Genomic DNA, 21,716 nt, shown 5'->3' with positions numbered 1-21,716 from the left:
TGTGTACACGTGTGCACACTTGTGTGTTTACAGGTGCCTGCATGTGTGGGTCTGTGTGTTGAAGCCGGAAGGCAACCTTGCTTGTTCATTTCCACGTGCTGCCCACTCTTACTTGATTGGTTTTTCTCCTCCTTCTCTTCCTTGTCCTCCTCTTCTTTTATTTCTTTCTTTATTTAAAAAAAACCCTCGAGACAAGTCTCTCACTAGCCTGGACCACGGCAAGTAGACTAAGGTGATGTCTGTGGAGGCCCCAGCATCCACCTGACTCTGTCTCCTGAAGCCAGGGGGTACAAATGCACGCCACCAGTGACCAGCAATCATTTTTTAAAATGTGGATCCTGGGATTGAATTCAGGTTGCACTGTCTCTCCAGGCCTTGGATTTTGTGTTTTCAGACAGGCTCATCTAAGTTGCATACACTGGCCTTAAACTCATGTTTGTATTAAATTTGTGGTTCCCTTATCGCACTCAATCTCACCAGAGATAGTTACTGGCATGTACCCTCGGACCCGGTTAGTATGTTTTAAAGGTTTTTATAGTGAAAATAATTAATATATGTTTATGGCATGGCAGGTTATATGTACATGAATGCAGGGTCTGTAGGGATCAGAAGGAGGTCTGGAACCCATTGCAGCCAGAGATATAGGCAGTTGTGAGTCACCTGTTGTGAGTTCTGGCAACCAAATTAATAGCCTTCTGCAACCGCACCATGTGCCCTTAACTACTGAGAGGCCTCTCAAGCTTCTCAGTTATGCTGTAGAATGTAAAAAAGCATTATTGAAAGCTCTGTTGGCTTCTAGACATTTCTGCTCCAAAGTCTGGAGTGAGATGTGAGTTCAAACCTCACTTCTTCCAATTCCTGGCTACATAACCTTTATCGTACTTCAGGACATCTGATGCTTAATTTCTTAAAGATGAGATAAGCCCCTCCTAGGCCTGTACACACACACACACACACACACACACACACACACACACACACACACACACACACGCCCCCATCTCTCTCCGTCTCTCTCTCTCACACACACATACACACACTCACACACATATTCACACAAAGATGAATGTGTCAGACATTAAATGAGGTAGACTTCTGTTCAGCTCAATGCCAGGCGCACCTATAAGCCTTTGATGAATGACAATCTTATTCATTTTTCTATGAGGCAATTAATTAAGGGCACAGCTTACATTGGAAAAGAACCACACACAATCTACAGCGCAAGTCCAGTTTGTTTGCTTTCCTCTGTGACTAGCATGACCAGATTTCATTAAGAATAACCTGTCCCTGTTCCTTGGCAGCAGTGCCCCCCTGAACTCCCTCCTAGCTTCCAGACTACTGTAAAGTATGGTCTAAGATTTTGAAGGAGACAGCTGGCTAAGGTTCCCTCAGTTTTCATGAATGGGTCTGAACAACGTGTCTTCGGCATGCACACATTTGGTGACTTAGCAAATATCTGTCCCTTAAATGACATGTTAATTTCTGGCCCCGTTCCTTAAACTAGTAGACTACAAATTTTAGAAGTCAAAGAGATAAAAAGAAAGAAAAATCAAAGCAAAACAAACAAACAGCAACAATGACAAAAAAAACAAAAAACAAAAAAACAACCCAACCCGTACAGGACAATGTTGAGCAATCATGTAGTTTAAAGAGAACTGAGAAGGAGCACCTGGAGAAGAGATGGTGTGGTCTCTGATCAGGTACCCCAAAGCGGTGACCCACTGGGGGAGTGGGTAGGAGGATGGGAAAAAAGGAGGTGCCCTGCAGGGTGGGGGGGCAGTGTAAACTTTACTAGTCGTCGTTGTGAGAGTAGAGGAGAGATAGAGCATCTATGGTTTAGTAGCCGAGTAACTTCTAACCTGTAGCCCAAGATCATAATGTATGGGCAAGCAGTCCGGTAATTATAAGGGAATAAGTGAAGTGGCAATCTGAGAGTTTCAAATTAAAAGGAAGTCGTGGGGCTGCTGTAAGTCAAGCCAACCTGCTTCCTTTCAAACGTTGACTTGAGGAGTATGCTTAGCTCAGAGTGCAGGCAGGGGGACAAGGAGAAAGATCTATTAATTACAATGCTCATTAGCAGTGACGGGGACAAGCAGATGCAGGAGGGAGAGGATGCCGTCTCCAGGGATGGCAAGGGAGACAATATTTTCTTTCCCTAGTTCTTGGGGAAAGGAAAGCAAGGGGGCCTTTGGGTGGCTTTTTACCTCCTTTCAGCCCGTGACAATGTGGCCTGACCTCAGGGATCAGAGAAGTTCCCACAGTGAATATACTTGAGGAAGAGGCAAATCGTGTCCTAGGGCTTTGTTCTTCAAACTTCCCACTTGGAAGAGTTAGGCGACATTTCTGATAGGAAATTCCATAGCATCCTCCCTTTATTGAAAAGGAATTGAAACCACGGTGGGGAAGGGGGACATGAAGGAGAGCATGAAATTTGTTCGGTGATAAAATATCATTAGATTTATAGTGAAAGTGATAATTGCATCCATTCTGTTATACTGTGACTACTCCCCCGAATTCTAGAGAATGACCATCACACAGTGGGATCCCCATAAATCAACTTTCCACTGGGAAGCAATTATCTAAGTCCCTTTCTCAACTGTCACCTCTTCATAGTGGCTACTGGGGTTCTCAGAGGCTTGCCTAAGAGGGATTTTTAGACATGGAGAGGCAGCAAGCCAAGAGGACCAATTACATCTTTGCATCTAATTACCTTTATAGAAATCTACCCACTTAGGGGGCTGATGGAGAGAGGGGGTGATGTGTTTCTTCTCGGTTAGAGAAATAGTTTGTCAGGTTAGGCACTCCATCCCAGAGCCTTTAATAAGGTGTGAAGTTAAGGGGGAGTCAAGGAGAGGACCATCGTAAATCTCATTTTTCTAAAATGATAGATACTCTCCTATGCTACAGCGCAGGATGTCTCAGATTTCTCCACTCATAGGTACTGTAGAATTGAAGCATAATTTTTCAGAGTCATCTTTCAACAGTTCTCTTTCCCTCTGCCTGAGGCATGTGCATACATGTTCATACATGTGCGAGCATGTGCGTGCACACACACACACACACTTGCACTCGCACAGATTATTTGCTGATCCACTGTTGTCAGTCTTCCACTAAGTTTTCTGAAATCGGTGAGATGGTGCTTGCAAATCATCGTTATGGAGCCTGAGACTGTGTTGTGCTGGCTGCAAAAGAAAAGTTGGATTCTGTTTATGATAAAAAGAATACAGCATCAGGACGCGGAGTGGAACAGAGAGTGGAGATAAATGCAATTTGAGGAACGACAGGGACTTCACAAATCACCACCGCTCTGTTGATAAATTTAGAATCTGGAGAGCTGGGGGTAGCATTAACTGGTTCTTCAAGAGAAAGATAAAATAAAAGCAACTGGACCCCTTTAGAGCGTTTGTTTATGGCCTGTCTGGGAGCTTTGATGTAACCCTGTCATGCCCTTATGCTGATTACCTTCTTGTAGAACAAGAGGTATTGACTGGAGAGTGAATGATGGGTAGCTCCAGCCCTTAGGAAGCATTCTTAAAGAGCAGCGTCTTTAACATACCAACTCTGCTGCTCTCCCTTCCCCATTCTTCACCCTCCACTCTCTGACGTGTCTATGTGTCTATGTGGCTACAGCTTGGGGACTGTGTAACATTCTCTCTCTCTCTCTCTCTCTCTCTCTCTCTCTCTCTGTCTGTCTCTCTCTCTCTCTCTCTGTCTCTCTCTCTCTCTCTCTGTCCTTCATTCTCAGGCTTCTCTGCAGAATGTCAAACAAAGATCGACACATTGATTCCAGCTGTTCGTCCTTCATCAAGACGGAACCCTCCAGCCCAGCCTCCCTGACGGACAGCGTCAACCACCACAGCCCTGGTGGTTCTTCTGACGCCAGTGGGAGTTACAGTTCAACCATGAATGGCCATCAGAACGGACTGGACTCTCCACCCCTCTACCCCTCTGCTCCTATCCTGGGAGGTAGCGGGCCTGTCCGGAAACTGTACGACGACTGCTCCAGCACCATCGTTGAGGATCCCCAGACCAAGTGCGAATACATGCTCAACTCCATGCCCAAGAGACTGTGCTTAGTGTGTGGCGACATCGCCTCTGGCTACCACTATGGGGTTGCATCATGTGAAGCCTGCAAGGCGTTCTTCAAGAGGACGATTCAAGGTGAGTGCCTGTCCCATCCAACTCTATTTCTTTTTCTCTGATTCTCCTACTTCCTACCATGCACACTGACAGTACTATGTCAGGTAGAAAACATCAATACATGGATAATCTATGGAATAACTCCTCTCCAGGAATATACCGTACCCCTTCCTGTTTCTCTGTGGCAGTATTAATGAAGAAGTTTCATAGAACATGGCAGGTCTGCAAAACAGCTGAGTGGTGCACACTAGGTTCACAGTGCCATTCATCACCTTGCTTTTCTCATAGATTTAAGGAAGCAATGAGTATTTAGACCAATGTTTCTTACTATGTTTGTATATTAAAATTCCTTGGCAGTCCCACTAACACATGGATTACTGTGTCCTGTCTCAAGAATTTCTAGTTCATTAGATGTTTAGTGGTGCCTGAGAATTTACATCCCTCCAAAATCACAAAGGATGCTGATCCTGGTGGTCCAAGGGTCACAGTGACACTCTAGACATGTCTATCATGAACTCAATGCCATTTCATTGTAGATGAGTATATATTTCCCATGTTTATGAATGAATTTATATAAAAATTATGCCAAGGAAATTGCATTTAACTATAAAACATCTCTCTGAACAAGTGCCAGTGACATATACAAATCTCTAGTTTTACAAATCTCTGAATTTAGAAATAATATGATTAATTTCTATGCAAATTATAGAATGACTGAAATTTGTACCTATTCTTTTAAACTAGTCATTTACAAATATAGAACTCAGCATATATACATATATATATATTCTAAAAGAAATTAGTTTTCACTTTTTTGATCCGTTGTGACATACTTCTGAAGTCCATGAAGAAAGAAAGAATAATGATATATTAAGGGTCTAAAGCATATTAGTTATTCTGCTCATGGTGTATAGATTTGTGCTTGCAGGAGTTCACACACACACATGCAGGAAGTAGGTAAAGATCGACAAATAGATAAGTATAATATATAGATGATAGATAGATGATGGAAGGATAGATAGATAGATAGAGCAGGTAGGCAAGTAGGCAGGCACTCAGGCAGACAGGCAGACAGACAGGCAAATAATAATATGTTTATGTTGGGATTCAACTCTGGACTTTCTGTATATACTTTACCACTGAACCATACTCTAGAACCTAATACATGAATGTTCAACAGATAGTCATATACACAAAGTCTAACTTTTCATGTATCTATACTTCCCAACCTTTTCTGATTATTGGGATCTTCCTGGAAACAGTGTTCTTAAATATTTCTTCCAGAGCCCGAATCCCTAAGTTCTGCATTAATTTGTCTTGGATACAGCCAGGGCCAAGGGGGATTTTTGTCAACTTCCTTGGTGATCCCTAAAGTGAAGCCAAGGTGATGAGTCAGTGCACTATGCTGTGTTAATGTACCAGTGGTCCTCAGAGTGTGATGGCTGGGCAGGAACTGTCAGCATCACTAACAAATGTGTTAGCATTGCAAACCCTGGGCCTCCTCCTAGGCTAAGTCAATGAGAGCCTCTAATATGAGCCTGACAAATTGGACTCCACAATCCTCTAGGTGCTGAGGCTGGAGAACGCAACTCTGAATCACACTGATGCTGATCTACCAATAACATCCTACCAGGATTCTGAAGGCCCTTTCTAGAACATAAGTAAAATCAAGTTATTGAGAACCTCAAGGGCCATGATAAGCTGGTTTTTAAGGTATAGAAGAGATATTTCTTGCTGCACACTAATACATATTGTAATAGAAGGTGATTCTAGAGCCTCTTCTTCGTATGTGGAGTAGCCCCCCGGCCTTGCTTTTTGTTGTGCTTGACTTTGGGTTCTTGGGATGGAAGCCAAGCCTCAGGCGCACATGCTAAGCACAGGCTCGCCCTTTGAACTGCTCCGCGTCCCCTTTCATTGGTGTTCTTTCTTGCAGTGTCCTCGTCTGTGTCTGAGAACACAGGGCTCACTGACAGCACACAAATATGACACTGAGTGTAAGCTCGTTTCCAGACTCGTAGTTACCATGTCTGAAACTCTAGGTTCAATCCTAGCACTGAGACATTAGAAAACAAAACACAAAGACCACACACTGTTCAGGACATCATGGCTCTTACATAATAGAGTGGATATTTCTATAGGCTCCTGTGGTTTGAAGTGAAACACATCCAGGTGCATGTAGCATATTCATAAATTCATTAAATACTAGTAGATCCATCTTCCCATTTTCTGGACCAGAAGACCAGGCTTCATTTTTTTCTTTTGAAAATCCCCCAACTCTTGGGTCTTTTTTTAAACACCCATACCTAGTTGGTACAATGCTTAAGGACAGATGAAATGCAAGGTCTTGAAGACCTAGCATGGATTTAGCTTGGACAAGTCCCTGGCTTCAATTCTTTTAACTACCACCAGAAACAACAATGAAATATGTAAGCGTATTCACTGGGGCATTTGGATGAACAATATGTTCATCCAATTCACCTATAGTGCAAAATTCAAGGATTAAAGCACCTCAAATCTTTGATGTTTTAGCAGCCATTGGCTGATATTTCTATAATCCTAGGATTACAGAATGTGTAAAATTCAAATTGTTAGTAGTTTTTGTTAAATTTATATAGCCTTTGCCCTGGCATGAAGACAAACATTTTGGGATGAAGTAACAAGTGCAATCTAGTCTGATAGAAGCCGTGGTCTCTTACAGTAAATCCAGTACCATCTACCAACAAAGATTTTTCAGAGCCAGCATGATCCTGGCAGTGTGCTGGCTGGAGTTTCATTTCATCTTCTCAACGACTCTTGCAAATCCTATTCCTCAAGCTCATGGGTTGAGATGAATTCTTCCTCTACATGTCTCTTGCTTTGTGGGGGCACTAACTTCTTAGAGTAGTGGAAAGGATTTAAGTCTATTCTTCGGTATACTTTGTTGAGAAAAACTATATCAGAGGAAAAATACTAATAGTGGTTTTTTTGGTTTTTCTTCTTTTTTTTTTTTTTAGCAGATTATTACTTTGATGTGAGCAAAACAGTTATTGGCTGAGCAGCCTCTGGCATAGAGCCACCAGTGTTCTGGGTGTGATTATCTTTTAGGATGTCGGCTGTTACCCAAAGCTCAGCAGAGCAAGGCATGGGGTAATACTTGGCGTAGATGCCGGGTGCTGGGTTTTCCTCCACACTGGAGAGACTGGGTTTCAAGGGTTTTGAGTAGGAGACAGAGATGTCACTGTCCCGATTAGCACTCTGGTCTTGCCCACCTGGCTGGGCTCGGAGCTGGCAGCTGGGCCACACTCTGTAAGGCTACCCTGCTAGCCTTATCAGCAGGGTTCACACTGCGCTGTTCACTTAGCCCCGAAAAGGCAGTGAGGCAAATAAAGGGATTAAATTGTGAAAGTATAATGTAATAATTAGGGCGGTAATTGTAAGGAAGATTGGAACGGACCCACCTTTCTGTGGCCAAACAGTGGTGACTGAACTCCAAAGATGTTGAAAGTGGCCCATGAGTATTGCTGCCCCTGTGTTCCGGTGAGGAAGGGGCGGAGGCTGATTCTTGGGACTCCGGGCAGCATCGAAGCAAATTATCCTTGACAGGTAGTAGTGTTTGCCCCCCTCCCTGTGAACTCTCCAGGGATGAGCAGAGATTGCATAACTCCCCTTGAGAACCAGGCCTGCCTACTTCTGTCTCACAGCCCCGATGGCCAGGGTGTTATGTAAGTGTGGCTTCTGCCTCACCAGGGTCTGGTTCTGGTCTCTGACTTCCTGAGGGACATGTGTATCCAAAGGCTAATCTGTGGGCAGAAGTGCCTCTTAAGAATTTTTCTTCTTACTACAGTGACTTATTTGGTGGATTTATTTGATTACTGATGTGTAATAAATATGAGCTTAAAAGAATGGACAAGAAAACACATCCTATTTTATGGAATAAAATGGAGCCCAACTCTAAAAGTGAAAATAAAACCAATTAAAATCTTGAAAGTAAAAACATATTTTTTAAAAGTTGTAGAAATAAACAAAGCAAAACAAGACTGCACATGGTGCTATATACTACACTGCATTTGGGAAGATTGAGGCAGGAGGTTGTAAATCTGAAGACAGCCTGCCCTACATAATAAGAACACACCTTAAAGAAAAAAGACAAAAGCAACAAGAACAAGGACCAAATAATTCTTAAATTTGGAACTACACTTGTATCCAGGCAAGCTTTGACAAAAATCCTGAGAATTGTTCTTTCAAAGCTGACTATGGAATTTTGCTCTTGAAAAGGCAATTAACTATGGATTTCACTGAACGACAACTACAAAGGCCTATTCTATTGATTAATTTTTTTTCCAAGGGACTACTGGGTAAGATCAGAAGTGGGCAAGATGCAAGACTGTTTATGGGGGACTTTTTTCCTTGGTTTTGTGGGGAGCTAGAGAGACAACCCAGGGCCTTGTGCTATGACTGTATTCTCCACTTGGCCACACACCCAGCCATTAAGATACTCAAAAAGTATTTGCAAGAACTTTGACTTTGCTGTCAAATGTAAACCTAACAACTGATAGGATTGAAGTGGCCGCCATGTTTCCACTGCTATTCATTTGGGAGGTAGGATGCCATTACTCTTGGTTTTGTTGTTTTATAATTCTACTTTTGGTTGCAATTCATATATCAGTGGGGAAGGTTTTTGTTTTTGTTTTTCCTTTTCCTTGTCCCTAGCAATTTTCTGTGGATTCTTTTTCTTTTGAAAAATAAAACATACACAAAAGACATCAATGCATTTAACAGAAAACACTTGGTTGTTAAAGTTTTTATTCCAGTATTAGAATAAAGAAAACTGGTTTTATATACAAAGCACCCCCCCCATTTCAAAACAGGAAATTATATGTTTAAGGACTTGAGCCACACACCTTTAATATCTGCACTCGGGAGGCAGAGGCAGAGACAGGCGGATCTCTGTGAGTTCCAGACCAGTCTGGTCTACAATAGCTAGTTCCAGGACAGCCTCCAAAGTCATGGAGAAACCCTGTGTGGGAAAAACAAAACAAAAAACAAAAAACAAAAATGAATACGGGACTTGAATGAAATGGACGGTGCTCATTGGTCAAGTGGCAGGAAGTTTACTTAGCATATGTAAGGCACTAGCAATGTAGGCTCATTTTCTGTCAGTACACACACACACACACACACACACACACACTCACACACATACACAGACACTAAAAGCATGGGAAAAATTAAACAAAGAAAACAATCTCGGAACTTGCATTAAACATTGAGCTCCCCACTGAGAATGTGCTACCTGCTAGCAAGCCCAACCTCCCTCCACCCCCAACTTGGAAGCTGAAATGACAGCGTGGGGTTCAACGATCGCTTGTACTACATAGTGACATTCTGTCAGTAGACAAAGAGCTCAGAGTGTAGCTCAGGGACAGTGCACTTCTCTGGCATGCGTGGTACTGCCTTGTATCTTTCATGCCTCACAAATAAATAACTCTTTGGTGGAAAACAAAAGCAAACCACATACATACACAAAAAAGCGTCCGTGTGGGGCTTAAGGGCTGCAAAGAGAGAGAACACTATTGGGATGGATTTTAAGTTGAACACTGGGACTCAAGAAAGTACTTTCAACTTGCAGATTTTTAAACAGCTTTAAACATTCAGTGAAACAGTGAAACAAATACAGACCACACATCCTAAGACATGCTTACTATCCCAAGATCCTTAATCTCTGCTTGGTCCAATATTTGTCAAAATGTTCTGACCACACCATCAACAACCAAAGAAATGACATCCCATATGTGTAAATATGTTAAGGTCATATGTCAAGATTTGCTGCTGAATAAAAGTCTCCGATTTTCTGCTAGGACCAAATACACTTGCAGTGCCTTAGAGTGCACTTTTCATTTTGGAACTCCTGGAGGGTTTGTGTCCCAAAGCAGTAGTGGGAGATGCATCGAGCAGTGGCCTACAGCTCAACCGCTTTCTCTTCCCACCTCTGTCCCACCATCCTGCTCTGTTCACGTGTTGAAAGCTTTGCTCAATATTTCCAAGCCCAATATCCCCCTCCAAACATCTGCCCCAGGCCCCCCTCACAGATCCCATAACAGTACACACCAGCCATGGCACGTAGTCCCATCACACTTCCAGAAGACGGACTTGGCAGAGATTGCTCAGAATTTGGCTGAGCTTGTACCCTCTAGTCAGGCAAATTGAGACCCACAGGCACTCAGGATCTGAGCTATATAACAAAGTTGTTCCATGTTGTCTCCTTAGTATCTTCAAACTCTATATAAGAGGGTCATTCTTCAGTGGTTAAGGCCTCAGGTACAAAGTGTGTTGATAGAATCCCAACTTATACCCTAAATGTGAAGGTTAGACACTGGCCCGAGGGCTTGTGTTGAAGAGGAATGGCATCTAGGCTGGCACTGCATCTGGTGCTGGCAATGGTTTCTGCACCGTGAATTATTTTGTGCAACTCTTTGTGGAAACAGGCCTTACTTACAGCAGTAGAGAACACAAGAATTCACATACTTCGAGGACGCATCATACGCGATCCCAAAGGGATGTGTTAAAACATCTCCTACTTAAATAGTGCATGGGGAAAAAAGTAATTATAGAACTTTATAGTAAATGTCAACTTAAAAACTCAACTGTGTTCTACAATTAAAATCTAAAATAATACAGGAATGTCTGAGAGTTAACTTGATGAATCTCTGTGATTATCTGCTTGGAGGCAGAATTGAAGACAGAAGCAATCTTTTCAAAAAGAATTGCTGTCTGTAATTCACTCACTTTAACTGAGAACTTGAACTAGTTTTTGTGGTAAGTTTAATTGGCTCTTCCACTGTTTCTTGCATTTGATGCTAATTCTGGCTAATCTGTTTTGAAATGCATTAATTCTAAGTTACAGATGTGGTCTCATGCCTACATTATCCCTGGCTGTGTATTTTCATAGGAAGAGTATTGCTGCTGTTCACTGTGTGCGGGGAGATAATATGTGAATGAATGTCCTGATGACAGGGCCACTCACTTCTGAGTTTTGATTTAGAGAGGCAGCAGCTAGGGATGCATGTCTCCAGGATTGCTCAGACTCTCGGGGAAGCTGTTCTGTTGCTCAGATGGTTGAAGGTCTTTGGTCAACAGACTTACACGGGAATGGATGGGGCAGCAGACCCTAATTTGTTTAGGATATTAGCTAAATGAGAGTGTGTGGGCGGCACACCTTCTTTGCCTTGCACTGACTGCTTTGTTTTATTTCTTGAGCTGTTTAAAAATCAAAAAGTGTTGGTGACACACACCTTTAATCCCAGCACTTGGAAGGCAGAGGCAGACAGATCTCTATGAGTTCGAGGCCAGCCTGGTCTACAGAGCAAGTTCCAGTTCAATACAGAGAAACCCTGTCTCGAAAAACCAAAAAAAAAAAAAGTACTCCAAGCTTGGAGCTTAAGGGCAGGGCTCCTTTGGACTTCCTGGCCCTATAGTAGGCTAAATTCTGTCTAGACCCAAACACTTTGCTATCAACTATGTAGGCGTATTGAGCAATTGGGTGCACACTGCAGGATTCCTAGGCAGTGGATATGTGTGTCCTTTATTTAAGTGGGCGTTCAAACTTTAAGTAAGTTCACGTTGTTTCTTTTAAATTGCCACCCCAACTTTGTGGATATTTTTACTTTCTTAAGAATCAGAATTTTTGCCGGGTAGTGGTGGCACACACTTTAATCCCAACACTCTGGAGGCAGAGGCAGATGGATCTCTATGAGTTCGAGTCTAGCATAGTCTACTGAGTGGGTTCTAAGACAGGCTCCAAAACTACACAGAGAAACCCTGTCTTAAAAAAAAAACAACAAAAAAACAAAAACAAAAAGAAAAAGAAAAAGAAAGAAAAACAGAATCAGAATTTTCTAGTATCTTTCCTGTTTATGTTTTTATTTTCTTACTATTTTAGCCCAGTGTGGACTATTCACCTGTGAGTGTCATGATACAAGTGTCTGTGTACATTTGTGTATCTGTATATGTATGTGTGTGCATGTATATATGTCCATGTGTGCATTTATGTTCATATGTATGTGTCTACACATAAATATATGTGTGTGCATATAGATACATGCATGTGTATACATACATATGTATATGTATATATATTTGAGTATATATGTATGTGTGTTTATACACATATGTATATATACCCATGTATGTGTGTGCATATACACATGTATATACATATGACTACATATACACATATGTGTGATAGTGTAGCTACACTTATATGAGTATAGTTACATGTAAACATGTATGTACATTAGCTAGTGAAGCATAAGACAAAATCATTGCAAATTAAGATACAGTAATTAATTGTTGATTTAGAATGTTGGCTTTTTTAATTACATAAAGCCAAAGTGATTATTCTCACAGATTATATTGCCCATGCAGTCTTCCCACTGTGTAACCAAGGCTGGTCTCAGGCTCTCAGTTCTCCTGTCCAGCCTCCAGAGTGTCAGGATTACAATAGCACTCACTATCTCTTGCATGTGCTCAGTCTTTGATCTAGGACTGGAAAATATGAACTCAGTGACCCTCACTACATTTTTGCCTCTCTGCTTTTAGGAGAGAAACTTCCCACTTTGACAGCAAGAACATCTAGTATTCTTTCTGTTGCACTTTAAGAACACGATGCACACACTGTATTTTTGAAAGCCCCTTGAATGTGCATGCCATTCTGATGTCTGGATTTTAAAGCATCTGTCCCACTTGGGAGTCACTAGATAAGAACTCAGCTGTGTGTGAGAGACTCAGAGAAGAAATTCTAACAACCAACAGTGAAACATTTTCTGGTTTATTTCCTTCTATGGTGTTGAGTATTGAACCCAAGGGTCTTGGCCCTTCAAGGCAAATGTTGTAGGATGAGCTATACTCTCAGCTGTAACAAAACGTTTAATACCACATTTAAATGCCCAACTGAATTCACCGTCAAATCAAGCAACAGCATTAACTTTTTGAGTAATATATGTACAAAGCATCTGGTCTTATGTCCCACCATTGTGTCCCTTCAAAGTGTTTGAAAAGAAGTGAGTCATATCACAATGTTATATAACATGTATTATTATTATTTTATTTTTATTTTTAAAGTATCTTAGGGGAGGAGTGTACATATTTGAGTGGTAGAACATTCCATGCAATACACAAAGTCCCACCTTCCATCTCCAGCACTAAAATGAACCATTATACAAAGGGCAGGGGATATGACTCAGTTGCATTCATGAGCTCCTGGGTCCCATCCCCAGCATCACATAAAATTTGGGCATGGGGGAACATGCATGGACTCCCAGTACTCTGAAGGTGGAAACTTCCTCATCAGAATTTCCTCATCTATGCAGTGATTACCAGGCCAATGGGGATAGGTCAGACACTGTCTCCAAAACAAAAATACCGCATTATAATTGCAATGACACAATTGCAATAGCTATAACTGAAAAAAAGTACTAAAATTTTTAGTCATCTCTAAAAGCCTAATTCAGACTTTGTATTTTTAAATGAAACTCTAATATGGGTGAATGTTCTCTCTATATATTAGTGCCCTTGAAATAGGACCTATGCTATACGATCTAGGAAAAATAAAGATGTAATTTATAATAAATTATCTTTGCATGTGTATATTCTGGGAAAACCCAGGTCCTCAGTGAGAGCAGCAAGTGCTCTTAACCACGGAACTGTCCCTCCAGCTCCCAGGCCTCAGTGTGCAATCACAATCACAGCTCTCTCATTCATTCTTGTGAACCTTTGTTTCACTAAATCTCTGATCCAGTCCTGGGACTCCAGCCAGCAGGAGGCCTGCTTCCTCCCCTAGAAGTCATCTCAGTGCTCTCCTCTCCTCACACACCCCTGCTTCTGAGGCACTCTCTCATTGGAAGAAAGCCACCCCCACCCCACCCCCACCTCTGCCTTTTTCGTGCCAAAGATTTCCCTGGGACTTCAGAAGCTTTAGCCTGGTGTAGTCTACTGCCTGAACACCCCAGAGCACCAAGAGGTTTGAGTTGCTACTTCCAAGTCTCAGGGGCATTGAGGGTCAGTTCAATTCCTGGCTGTTTTGCAGAGTAGAATTCTTTCCCTGGTGTTGGGACTTCTCAGGAAGTGAGGTGTATCTGGTATTTTGTCTACAGTTCCCTGGCCCTTTTCCTCAGCACCTGACACTATAATCAGTGTTATCTGTTGACTGATGAAGAGACTGGAGGCTATTCTTTGATTACAAGATAAAGTCAAACAAAAGAACTCGTATCTTTGTTGACACGGTGATAGCTTTTATTCTCCCTTGACTAGAAGCCAAGTCTTTTAAGAGTGTGTTATCCTTAGTTTCTTTGAGACAAAAATTTCACACCTAGCCCTGTTTTGGTCTTGGAGAAATCCTCCTGTCTCAATTCTCAGCGTTCTGAGAGGTTTACAGGTACACTATTCCCAGAAGTTTTGTTGTTTTTTTCTGAGTCAAAGATTTGCTGTGTAGTCTTGAACTTGCAGTGATATCTTTGTCCCCATTTTACCATACCTGATTAGTCATGACAAGTTAGACCTCATTAGGAATAGCCCCCACACACATTAAATGCTGTAGGGTAAGGTGGTGTGAATAAACCTTTATGCTTTGTGGCTTTGGAAATGCTTGTTTTTTTATATAATTGGACAATTCCCTTCCTTCAACAAAGTCAAATTTAGTCATAGATAAATAGAGTTGGAGGAGATGAGACTGTCCACTTGAAGGACATGGGGACACAAAAAGAAGTCATGAGAATGGGGCTGTCCAGAGCGCCCGTTGGTCTGGGTGACTTTCTGATGATTAATGAAGAAGATGTGGGTTAACACGATTCTTCAGACTCAGAAGAAAGCAAACACACTCTTCCAAAAGTCAAAGTGCGTGGAAGCTGGCATGACTCAGTGGGAGAGAGTCCTTGTCTCCTAAAAATGGCGTCTTGATCTATCCTGAGAATAGTCAATCAACGGGTTAATCAATTAATCAACCGATAGGAAACAGACAAATTCTGAGCCACAGGGCAGGTTGTTTTCTCTTCATGATGAAGCTCAAAGTCATGCTACAGTTTTCTGATTCATTACTTAATAAACTTAGATAGCATCTTAGGGATTAAAGGTTATTAATCTCCCTCTTATGAGCTGAATTAATCCACTTTCAGTCATTATCATGGGAAACCACCAGTCCTGGTCACTAGTGATCACTTCCAGTGTTCTAGAAATTCACCTAAAATAAAATTCAGTGAAGGATTCTGGTGAAGGATTTTGGCACTTACGGCTGAAGTACATCCATGTGCATTTGTGTATTTGGTACTGGACATTGAAGCCAGGCCCTTGCACACTCATGTTCCTCCATGGAGTCCACCCACAATCTCTAAGATTATAATCAGTAGATATGATATTAAAACTTAACTTTATTATGGTAAAAAAAGAAACCAACAACATAAATTGGGAACCTTAGCCACTTGCGTTGACTGTGTTCATAGGGCTAAGCAGCAGATCTTTAGAGTTTCATCTTGTGACCCTCACACGTTGTGACCTTGACATAGCTCCTTTTGTCCTCCTGCCACAAGTCTATTTCTATGAGTGAACGTAACCCATACACAGAACACAGGCATAGCCAAAAGCCAGGAGGACTGTGCACTATTTTTATTCTAGTGCCAAGGAATGGAACACAAGGCCTTGTAATTGGTAGGCAAATGTTCCACCCCCAAGCTAAATCCCAATCTGTAGTGTTTGTCTTTTGTTATGGCTGGTATTTATTTAATATCCTTAAGGTACATCCATAACATGTGGTATGTTTCAGCACTTCCTTTAGAAAACTGGGCAATATCTCATTATGTACCTGTAGCTTTTTTTTTGTTGTTAAGAATTCATTCATCTCTTGATAGACACTTAAAATGTATCTACCTTATGGCTACTGAAATAAAGAGTGTGCCATTGGGTACCTAGCTACACAAGATGCCATTTTGCTGATCTGAAGGCTAGACCAGAGGATCCAAATGTTCAGAGCCTACCTGGACCTGCATAGCATCTTCAAACTCACCCTGGGCAAGTTACCACTTCCTGTGTCAAGATGGGGAATGTAGCTTAGCTATAGATTACCTGATATATATATAAGCCTCCGAGTTCAATCCCAGCCCCACCCCTCCCAGGATGCACTTGTCATCTGTGTGTAACTATTTTTTGTAGTTTTTGAGGAATAGCTTTTCTACCTTCCACAACACTTTGCCAGCTCCCACTCCCACTAACACACTGCTTGTCATTTCTTCTTATCCTATTTTATTGGCTTTCCTAATAGCTTTGAGGTGACTGTTTTAATATTTTTGAAGAATTTCACATATGCCCAAATTTAAAGGTTTTGTTTGTTTGTTTTATTGTTGTTAGTTTGCTTTTTTATCTTTTACCTCTTTGGATTTACTCACAGGTAAATAGACATAAGCAGACAGTCTGTATAGTTTTCTAAGTTCTATACATGTTTTATAGCAGCTATTGATGGAGTCTTCATTGCTTGAAATAGTAATAAGTTACAGGTGGTTATGAGTTGCCCAACATGGTTGCCAGGAACACAATCAGTTCCTCTGCAAGAGGAGAATGTGTCCATCCTGATACTGAATATACTAGTTTTTACCATGTCCCTATGTGGTTTTAATGCGTCTCATAGCCTTAATTCTTTAGCATCCCAGGACAGAAGGGTTTACCAACACTACCTACTTTCTAGATACAATAACCGAAGTGTTGTGGGAAGAGTTGGGTCCCAGGAGAATCAGAACCCACGGCGGTGACACTGTCTTGCACATGTTAAAGGACTTTAAAGCAATGGGTAATTTTAGGCTCTATTTTTCTAGAGAGATTGTGGTCCGTGAACAATTTTTTTCCCATTAAGTTGTTAAAATAAAATGAAAGTAGGGAATTAAGACTAGTACAAAAGTTATGATTAGATAATATTAAGGGTCTTTAGAAAGGAGACAGTCAGGCTTAAGGCTTAAAAATACCTACTGTTTTATCACTCATTTCCAGAAATCCCTTAAGTGTAAAACTGGAGGGCTCAGCGCTGCCATGTCACCACCTGGTTTTCTGTCTGTGACCCCTGAGGCCTCATTCGCTGCCCTTCATTTCCACACCTGGCTCGGCTGGTCCCAGACTGACCGTGGGAATGCGTGTCCTCATCTTCTGTGTGTCACAGGTTCCTTCTTCAGCTCTCCCCGGGAGAGGCTGGTTTTCCTCTCAGTTTGTTTGGTATTTCAGACAATATTCTGTAGCCCAGGCTGGCCTGGAACTTGGAGCAATCTCTTAGCCTCGGACTCTCCAGAGTCAGGATTGCAGGGAGGAGGGACCAGACCTGGCTCTCCAAGGCATTCTGTTTGTTGGTTGGAATTTATTTAATTGTTGGTATTTATTTATTGGTGTGTATTTGTGTGTGTGTGTGTGTGTGTGTGTGTGTGTGTGCATAAGCCACAGTGCATGTATAGCAGACAGTAGACAACTTTTAGGACTCATTTCTCTCCAACCTGTGAATTTCTAGGGATGGAACTCAGGTCATCAGGCTTGACAGCAAGCACCTTCCCCCTGAGAATTCTAGTTGGCTGTCTCCCAGGCTTTGATGTGAGAATGGCAGTCTGCTCATATAAACTTTGCAACCACAGCAGTGGGCAGCTCAGAGTTGGTGTCTTGTCTCTTTCTTGTTTTTTAATAATGAATATAATTCAGAAGGAGGAGAACTTTCAATTCTTATTACAAAAGAAAACCATTACATTCTGTAGCATCAAGTCCAGTCTTATGTTTGGTTTATCTAGACATAACCACATTTTAAGGTACTTCTGTGAAGATGTCCCTGAGGAATACTCCTGCAGCCCAGGCTGATCTTGAACTCAGTGTGTGGCCGAAAGATGACCTCTGAACCTCTGGCTTCACCTCCCACCAGGCCTGATTTTATACAGTGCTAGGATGGCACCCGGGCTAAGTAAGCATCTTGCTGACTGGGCTACACCCTGAGACTGTGACTAGATTCCGAGCATCCCTTCCCAGTAAATAAGAGTGTGTCCCATGTTGTGACCGGACGACTTCTCTACGTGTCCTCTCCACTCGGTTTCCATTTAAGGAAGGCCAGAGAGACGCAGGGACCTGAGAGCACACAGTATGTGCCCTTGTGCAGCAGGAGGGCTGCATCTCCTGCCTTTGTCATCTCTTCTGTCACTGAACTTGGAGGTGGCTGATGGATGAGACCCTCCTGGGTCCACGTCTCCAGCCCCGGGAGTACAGGAAGGTGCCTCCGTTCCTGGCTTCTAAAAGCGAATACTGAGAATGCAAATTTAGCACCCCATGCTTGCACGGTATGCTCCTCAGCCACTGGCCTATCTCCCTAGTCCATCTTTTCTTATAAGCTTAGGTGTTTTAGAAGATGGACATGTAGACTTGTTTACATCTTGCGGGGAAGAGAAAAGATGGTGTGGGATATGGAACATAGCAAATTGGAGTTATTGACAGCTCTGGTATGACATCTTCCTTGTAGTAGTGGTGACCCTTCTATAAGGACTTCTGTGAATTTTTTCCTTAGCCTTATAGAAATGTAAAAACTGAGGTGAGGGTTGGTGGGAGATCCCTGGGAGAGTACTTGCCTTGCAAATATAAGGCCCTGTGTTGTTTTATTATTTTCATTTTTGAGATAGGATAACATTGCATAGCCCAGGCTAGGCTCAAACTCGAGATTCCGCTGCCTCAGTCTCCCCAAAGTGCTGGAGTACTAGGTGTGTGCACCATACATATCTGCAACAAATACATTTTTATTAGACATTTATCATACCCCTAAAATATATTTTAGATCATGCCCTGGTGATCACGGAGTCCTTTCTTTCCCTTCGTGAACAATAGCATTATTCTGGGATCTTCAAAATGCTTTGTGTACAACATGACACCAGTTGCTTTGGTGACTTGCTTTGTTTGGTTTCTGTGGAATTAAACTGGCCACAGACCGTGGAGGCACTGAGACTAGATGAAGGATTTCTTCCTGAGGTGTTGAGAGATTCCACTCTCTGAAGAGCAACCTTATCCTACCCCACAGCTGCCCTGGTCCCATAAGGCTGACAACAGTAAAAGACAATGCCAAGATCCACCCTCACCCTCTCATTCCTGGGCTTCTGTGTCAGGCTTCCAAAGGTCCTTTCTGTCTAAGCACGGTGGCAACAACAGGAGCTACAGAAAGAAACTACGGGCAGGCACAATGCCTTCTTCTACTTTGAATGACAGTCAGCAATGGTTTTTGAGTTAAGCAGAATTGCCAAGTACTTAGAGTGCAGGCTTTGGAGCCACGCTTTCTGGGTTCAAAGCCTGCCTCTGGCATTTGTGATTCTGAGTGTGTCTCCTAGTCCCCTGGGCTTAAAGCTCACATCAGCACTGTATGGGTTCCTGTGTGCACATTCAAAGGTAGGCACCCCTAGTTTTTGTGGTTATTTGTTAAGAGAAGTCTTTTCCTTGAGAGAAGCCTTTCTGCCAGCCTGCTTCTAGATCCGCATCAGTCCCAAATAAACACACAGGAGGCTATATTAATTATGAAGCTGTTGGCCTTTGCTTGTTTCTTACTGGCTAGCTCTGACTTAAGTAATTGCCCCATAATTGTTAATCTAAGTATGTTTCTTACCGGAGAATAGTTCCGGGCTTCTACCCAATGGCGGTTATATCTCGAACTCTCTGTGTTTCTCCTACCCAGAGTCCTTCTGGACTCCTAGTCCCTCCTATCTAGATTCCCTATTGGCCAGACAGTGCTTTATTCTTTATTGACAAATGCACAGGACGTCCCCAACATCTCCTCTTTTCTGTTTAAACAAAGAGAAAGGTCTTAACTTTAGCATAGTCAAATTGTATATAACAGAACAGTTATCAAGTAAGAACATAGTTACAATATTTTAGCAAGATTTAAAGAAAATATCATCTATCTCATTCTTGTGAGTCCAAAGTCCTATATGTAGCTTATCTCTTATCATAACTAAGGAAAACTATAATTATAGCTATTTGTCTTCAACTCCATCAAAGACCACAGAAGGATAATATATAAACACTAGGATTGACAGAGACATCTTGCTACCTGGACAGTTACTGTCCTTTGTGTTGGCACCTGAATTTTCAGGGATACCTTTAGAAATCACTGGGGTAGATGCCAGGATATCTTGTAAAGGCAACAAATCAATGTACAGCCATCCCTCTGTGGACTGCCAAAGGACAGGGCTGAAACAACTGGAGAGTAGCATCTCTTTGAAGACAACTTATGAGCAATATGCTCAGCTTGAGACCTCATTAGTAAGCATGTAATCTTCTAAAACTTTACCCTTTGTGTCTGCTCCGAGATGGTGTACACACATTTGAAACATACAGTCATACATATAGACATGTATAGGCTGGGTCCCACATGAGGGAGAAGGCAGGGTTTCTTTTCTTTCCGAATATAAACTTTCCTTCTTTCATTCTTTTCTTGCCATTTTCTTATGATGACCAATTGGGTAGTAAACTCTAAAATTGGACGGGAAAAAACAGAATCCCTAAAATGTGACAGATAGCAGAGCTAATATGGGATAATACTTCTTGAAGTCTGATTACATAGGAGATTGAGGCAAAAGGTTCACATGGCCAAGGTCAACCCAGACAACATATTAAGATGCTGTCTTGAAACAACAATTAATAGTGAGTGCTCCCTATGGTCTGTTGACTTCTCAGCACAGCCCTAGAATGTCTGTGTCCTAAAGGAATGTACAGCTGGGATGGAGGGGCGTTTCCCAGACACGGAGTCAAGCTGGGCAATTAAAGGAATGCATAGCTGGGGTGAAGGGCAGTTCCCAGACACAGAGTGAATGTAGGAAAAAGCTTCCTGAAAAGTGAGCATCAGATAAGGTTGTCAGCACAGGACCATTAATTCAAAGTTGGGAGCCCGAGGAGAACAGCTGTGAAGATACAAATTCAGAGGATGGGGGTTAGAGAATGATGCTCCCCAGAGCCCCAAGACGCTACCCCACAAAGGTGTGAGACAAGGTGGTGGACATTGGGGTATCAGTAGAAACTGATTTGGGACTGGAACAGGGGTGAGGGTTTTGAAGACCTTCTATCACAGGGATAGGCAGGTCATGTTCCATGACAGTCACTGGACTGGACTTCTGTGAGGGGACAGGGAGTGTTCACAAAGAGGTATGGTTCATATGCCTAAGATTCACTTCATAGATGGCCTAACCAATGACTTGGTCCTCTGACCTTCCGTTCATGCACTCCGTGTTTCCTCCTTAATGGCTGTATCAGCTGTAGAGTTGTTAGCAAGACAACAATGTTCTTGGCATGTCTCCCAGGAGTGATATTCATTCATTCTCACACCTTGCATTAATTTGTAGAAAGTTTGGTTATTGTTTTTGTGTTTTGGTGTTGTTTGGCTTTTAATGATAGGCTCTCGCTGTACAGCCCTAGCTGTTCAGAACTCACTTGCTTAGATCCTCCAGCCTCTGCCTCCTGGACTATAGGGATGTATATCACTACGCCAACTTGAGAGTGTGTTTTACATCATTCTCAAACTCAGATTCAGGTCTTCAGGAGGAGACAGGCAATAAGCAATGTGA

General features: G+C 42.2%; 1 protein-coding gene across 8 annotated transcripts in view; it reads left to right on the top strand.

Moving 5' to 3' along the window:
• Esrrg (estrogen related receptor gamma) overlaps positions 1-21,716 on the top strand; it is a 604,577-nt gene that overhangs the window by 426,758 nt on the left and 156,103 nt on the right. For all 8 annotated transcript variants that reach the window (XM_040737769.1, XM_040737767.1, XM_040737765.1 and 5 more), the window contains one exon: positions 3,746-4,161. In XM_040737769.1, the coding sequence (XP_040593703.1) occupies positions 3,759-4,161 (403 nt within the window). In that variant the 5' untranslated portion in view covers positions 3,746-3,758. The remainder of the gene's footprint in view (positions 1-3,745; positions 4,162-21,716) is intronic.

Source organism: Mesocricetus auratus, unplaced genomic scaffold (genome assembly GCF_017639785.1).
Source record: "Mesocricetus auratus isolate SY011 unplaced genomic scaffold, BCM_Maur_2.0 Super-Scaffold_100676, whole genome shotgun sequence".
NCBI classification, from domain to species: Eukaryota; Metazoa; Chordata; class Mammalia; order Rodentia; family Cricetidae; genus Mesocricetus; species Mesocricetus auratus.
Note: the sequence above shows the minus strand (reverse complement) of the source record. Positions and strands in the feature narration are given on the sequence as shown.